The sequence below is a fragment of the Chinchilla lanigera genome, unplaced genomic scaffold (assembly GCF_000276665.1).
Source record: "Chinchilla lanigera isolate Chin_1 unplaced genomic scaffold, ChiLan1.0 scaffold00047, whole genome shotgun sequence".
Lineage (NCBI taxonomy): Eukaryota > Metazoa > Chordata > Mammalia > Rodentia > Chinchillidae > Chinchilla > Chinchilla lanigera.
In genome coordinates, this window is record NW_004955448.1 from 11,024,196 (window position 1) to 11,030,195 (window position 6,000).

A 6,000-nucleotide genomic window follows, 5' to 3' on the forward strand; every position below is an offset into this window, starting at 1 on the left:
GCTCCAGACGCGGTGCAGAGCGATACGGAAAGGACTAATCTCAGCACATCACACTATTACTGATGCACGTGAAAATCAGAAATCGTGTTTTTAATGTTACATTTTTGCCTAGACCTTCTCACACACCTTAATATTCTTATTTTTGTAGCACTTGAGAAGCACTGAGGGTTGAAAAAAGGCAGTTTTAAAAAGTCAAGAATATTTAGCTTATTACTCTGTGTTTCCCCTCATCAGATGAATGGCCTACGCTAACGAATCCATTTCCTAGGTCACTAAAGACTTAAAAAAAAAAAGTTTAAATCAGTTAACTGAGGTGAACTGTACCGAAACTATTTCATGTACATAGAAAAGTCTGTCTTAGAATTACATTAGAAAATCGATGCCCCATAAGAACAGATAGCCCTTGATTTAGCGATATTAATATCAATTCTATTTTTTATATAAGTACTCTATAAAATAATTTGGCCTGCTACAAGCTCACTGGCTTGCTCTGAACCAGACTGTCCAGAAAAACAGGAATTAGGCAAATATGGACCTTTCAGTAATTAAAGCCTCCTGTAAACCATGCTTTCTATGCAATCTATTACTTGGAGCCATACATTGAAGCTACATTTTAAAAATATGGCTCAAGTTGCTTCTCTGAAGTTTCTCTGGCTGCACAGTGAAGGAAGGCCAAAACCTTGGCTTGAACGGGGAGAAAGCACAAGCAGAGATGGTGTCGACCAGACCGGTTTAGTAGGCTGAAATACTTATACAACCATACCGGAATTACAGACCTTATGAAATTCTTTGTTATCTTGGTTCTAGGTAAAACTTTAAGAAAAATAAGTTAATAGAAGCCATTGAGTTATACTCTAACTTAACATTAATTAAAAAAAAATCCACACATCACACACACACCCCATGTAAAACATTGCTTTAAGTTTTAATGTTTATTTCCCCAAGACAGCCTAGCCTGCACTCTACTTGGATAAATTTTACAAGCTAGTTTTCTGCTGCTTCTAATTTTAAACTTTAACCATGTTTCTGATGACAAGGAATGCTGCAAAAATACTCTAGTTCAACAAAGAGTTATGATCACAAAATAATTTTTATCCATTCTACAGTGTTTCAGAATTACCAGTTGATTTTTAAACACAAAGTAGATATAGATGCTAATGGTGGCTAACCTGGGATGTTTCTTACAGCAACTGTTGTTCATGCAACACTTGTGCTCAGAGGGGAAGGCACAGGATTTCCTACAATGAGCCACCTTATAAAGAGTTCTTCTTTTTACAAATTAATTTATGTCACATTTAATTTAGTGTGCATAACCTCAAAACTGAGGCAGTATTCCAATTTATAAAAAACACTTGCATAACTTTTATGCAAGTTTTAAAAATACAAAGTTTTCTCCCTAAAGTGGCTCAAAATAGATTGTTCATGGCTGCCTACTTCTAAGATAAAAAGATTCTAAAACAACTGAACAGATTAGGCATATTATTAAAGGTGTTCAAACCATAACTTGATTTGTACATGTACTCAAACCTCTTCATCGGTCTTTATTCAGCAGTACATATGCACCAAATTCCATTTTAGAAGTTTCCATATCATTTTCATAGAAAACAAAGTTTGAAAACAAGTAACATTTAAACACAGCACGGTACCCTATCACAACTGAAACTTTTTCTTCTTCTTTACAGGACTCAACAAAATCTAAAAGTGAACTATGCTGTAGCTTTACCTCATGCAAAGATCTTTATGTTGTCTCTGAAAATGAAAAGGATGGCCTTTTAAGCACATTTTATACTATTGTGGCAACTTGTGTACTGCAACACAGTCTATTTTGAGGGAAATTTATGATTTTTTTTCATGCAAAAATCTACACAAATTAGTTTTGATGATATGGAAAGCTTTTCATAGCATCAAACATTCATCTGGTGCAAATGCACAGGGAACCCTTCCTAGAAAGTTTTCTGACTTTAGAAGCAACTAAAAAAGCCATACTAGGTAAAGTAAATAAAAACAAAAACAAACAAAAAAAAAAGGCGAGGGACAGAGGAGAGGGAAAACAGAAACACAGGCTGCAGAGTAAACCGACGTCTGCTGCTAAACCGGTCTTTGTTTTCACGTCCAGTGTACACCAACACTTGCGATCTCACTTTGATGATTTACTGGGTTTGTTACCGGCCCCCGGAAGGCGGATCAAGCTCGCATGCGCGCACATACAGCACCACACCACACTCGCGTACACAGTCACCCCAGGGCTAGGCGTCTGCTCATGAGTGAAGAGCCCTAGATTTGAAAGATGAACCTGGCTCCTCTACCGCTGAGCCAGACATTCATTCAACAGTGTCCACTCACACACTGCCTCACAGCAAGGCCTGGGTCATTTTCCTTAACTTCTACGGGCATCTGTTCTCTTTTACGCTTACAAGGCTTGAAGATGACAGCACTTCACTTTGCCCTCACCTGATACAGAGTAAGTCACTGTTCCTTCTCAGGCACTGAAGATCTGTGACCTGTAGCCCTTTTTACCTGGAACAACCTAAACAAGCACCCACGTACAGTTCTCGTCACATTTTGCCACTCATTCTCACTCGCACCCACTCGCCATCTTGACCTCATTTGGGCATTTTCGGTGATTCCAAATGAAATCTTCACATTTTCTTTCCCGATTTAATGCAGCAGCAGATCCCATGAGCCAAGCTTGATGGATCAAACCTTTTTATATATATGTATAATATATATATATGTATCTCAGTGCTGCATTGTACCTAACTTCCACAACATCTTTCTAAAACTGGAACCCTTCCGTTGGTACATTGGCAGATGAATTGAAACCGAATGTTCCACCTTGAATCGCCTCTGGAACAAGGCTAGGATCTTCATCAATCTAGGGGAAAAGGGAAGAACACGATAATTAAGTTTAATGTATACATAAGCAGCACTATAGTAATATTTCCACTGCCCTTTAAGAGAGCTCTAGACGATGCCAATAATGTACCATAATCCTTTAGAAAGCTGAAACACTTCGTAAAGTTTTTTTCTGAAGAGACAACTAAGGAGGAGAATTAAGAAACGAGGCAACATAAAAATATTCCAAAGAATGAAGGAGCAGTAATAAAGTGGAGATGATCCCATATCCCACACCGAGAGAGGGTACACACTGGTACTCAATGTACTTTTTCTGATAACTAGGAAAGTAAGGATAATCTTGGGCAAATCTTTTTTTGTCGTTGTTGTTCTGGGGATTGAACCTAGGGCCTTGTACATGCTAAGCACATTCTCTATCACTGAGCTATACCACTATCATCTTGTTAATCTTTTAACAGCAAGTGGAGACAAATGGTATAAGGATTTAAAAGAGTAAACTTATAGCTCTACTAATTTATATGGTTTATACCTAATTTTTTTTCAGAAACTCCATATAATTATAAACCTACAGCATATTATTTTTGATGGAGCAGCTGCTTTTAGATTTTTTTAAACAGGTAATACTAAAAGCAATTCTTTACTTTCAACTATTGTACAGTAACAATCTAAAGATTTTGTTTTTGTTTTTGTTTTTTTTCTGGTACCGCGAGTCAACCTCACGACTTCGTGCTTGCCAGGCAGGCACTGTGCCGCTGAGCTAAATCCCCAGCCCCTAAAGATATTTTGTATGTTGTACCTTACTGTATATTGCCTTATCTTTTTTGATGATTTATTACATTCATTTTATCTATTATCTTTGTTTTGATCACCAAATAAAAATAACAATCACAATATATGTAAATATGGATTAATTAATTACTGTCATAAAGAATTTATTACAGGATTTACTACTATCACTGTTTTTTAAATTTATAAATGTTATGATAGTATCAATTTAAAAACATGAGAACTATAAAGCAATCAAGTAAAAATAAAGCCTGACACATCCAGTTAAAAAAAAAATCCTTAACATTTGCTATTAAAGGATCCTTAAAGGATTTTAAAATACATGAAATATTTGTTTCCAAAGTAAGTGACACTGGTTTGGAAAATGTCCATACAGCATGTGATAGTGACCACAAAGACTTATTTTAATTCTATCACAAAAAATATTTGCGCATATAATGTAGCTTACTATACTACTTCATCCAGACTTTAAATTTATACATAAAACTAAGAAAACTATAAAAATATTAAATACATCATCTGAAGAGAAGAACTGATCAATGATCTCATAGGCCAATTTGTAGATGTCTTCATTTTCATGATTTTGAAGTTGTTCAATTTTCTCCAATCCTGCAAGAAATTTTATGGAGTGAAACGATAATATTTAAAAGAAAGCATTGACAAATTACAAAAATCTTGGAATACATAATCTAATTTTTGCATTGCACAGTTTATGGATTAGAAGTTTTAGGGATCTATTCTTCAGGTTAATCATAAATGTAAGAAGATTTAATACCAAAGTATATCATATTTGTCTTAAAAAGGATTATCTGAGTACCTAACAACATATAAATGTATTAAGTAAACAACAGGACAGGTCAGTATTCAAGCACAATCATATTTAACCATTATTTATAAAGATATGTAAAACTGTTTTGTTAAAAAAGCAAAACTTTCCTAATTTCTAGCATTTGCCAAATTTTTCTAGTGATCAAGTGTGAAAAAGAAATTGAAGATACTGGCAATGAAATATGATGCCTAAGACGTGTTTTGTGTACTAAAAAATGATCAAGATCAACCACAGTCCTTCAGGAGAAAAAGGAATTTTCCCTATAATCACTGAGGAATAGGGGCTGGGGATTTAGCTCAGTGGCAAAAGCGCCTGCTTGGCAAGCGCAAGGTCGTGAATTCGGTTCCCGGTACCAGAGAAAAACCAGAAAAACCAAAAAAAAAAAAAAAACCACTGAGGAATACAGTAAATCACAGGCAGAAACATTAGAAAAACCCTAAATATACTTGCTGATACAATCAGTCTTGTTCCACTTTATAACTAAACTTAAGACCTCTGAAATAAGACTGTTCCTTCATGAGATTTCTTCTATCTATGAGGAATGGAAGAAATGGACTCACTTCTCACTCTAAACTCTTCTTATGGTGACTCAGCTATTAAAGAATTTATGACATATATGCTGAGGACTTGTAACTTCCATTTTTTTCAGAGCTTCACAAGCACAAAACCCAAATGTCTACATAATGCACAAGGACATTATACAGGTTTCTAAAACTAGAACTATTCAAAACACAATTTGTTGTCTGCCATCTTCATTTAAACTGTCCTATGACTTTTTTTTCACGGTGTTTTGAGACAGAGTCTATGTTGTCCAGGCTGGCCTCGAACTCATGGAGATCCTTCTCCCTCAGCTTCTCGAGGGCTGGGATTATAGGTGTATGTCATCACGCCCGGCTTGTCCTATAATTCTTACTTGTTGATAGCCAGCAATAACTTGAAATCTGAGAAAGCCTGTTTCCTTCTCCTTCAATTGAATCTCAAAAATTCAGTCTATTCATTTCTTCAATCCTATCATCTCTTATTTGTCTCTATTATTACTGTCTTCATTTATTGTGGCTGACCTACTGTATACTGGGAGACAGTGGGAGACTATCGTCTCCCTGTCTCTTGTCCTCAAAGACTCAATTCCCAGATATCTGTGGATCTATCTGAACATATCAATACCCTAGATAAGGGCTGGGGATTTAGCTTAGCGGCACAGCGCCTGCCCAGCAAGCACAAGGTCGTGAGTTCGATTCCTGGTACGGCGGAGAGGGGGAAATACCCTAGATAAAGTCCTCCCATGGCTTGTCATACTTATGGCAGAATTCACTGAGCAGTTTATTATATTCCTGGGTCTTACTTCTGGTGAGGTAGGCAGTGCTCAAGGACCTGTATTTTTATATTAATATATAAAAATAGTTTAATTAAAATGTTTACATAGTAAAAAAAAAAAAATCTAGTAATAAAAATAACACTGCCTGTTGTTTACTTTGCTCGGATACACTTTTTTTTTTTTTTTTTTTGGTTTTTCTCTGGTACCAGGAACC

At 35.9% G+C, this 6,000-nt stretch overlaps 1 protein-coding gene across 1 annotated transcript in view; it reads right to left on the reverse strand.

Moving 5' to 3' along the window:
• Positions 1-899: 899 nt before the first annotated feature.
• The window catches only part of Kpna4 (karyopherin alpha 4 (importin alpha 3)), a gene marked incomplete in the record, with an annotated part of 68,959 nt that continues 63,858 nt past the window's right edge, over positions 900-6,000 (reverse strand). Inside the window, 2 exon segments of the mRNA XM_013518601.1 lie at positions 900-2,875; positions 4,157-4,251. Coding sequence (XP_013374055.1) covers positions 2,777-2,875; positions 4,157-4,251 — 194 coding nt within the window.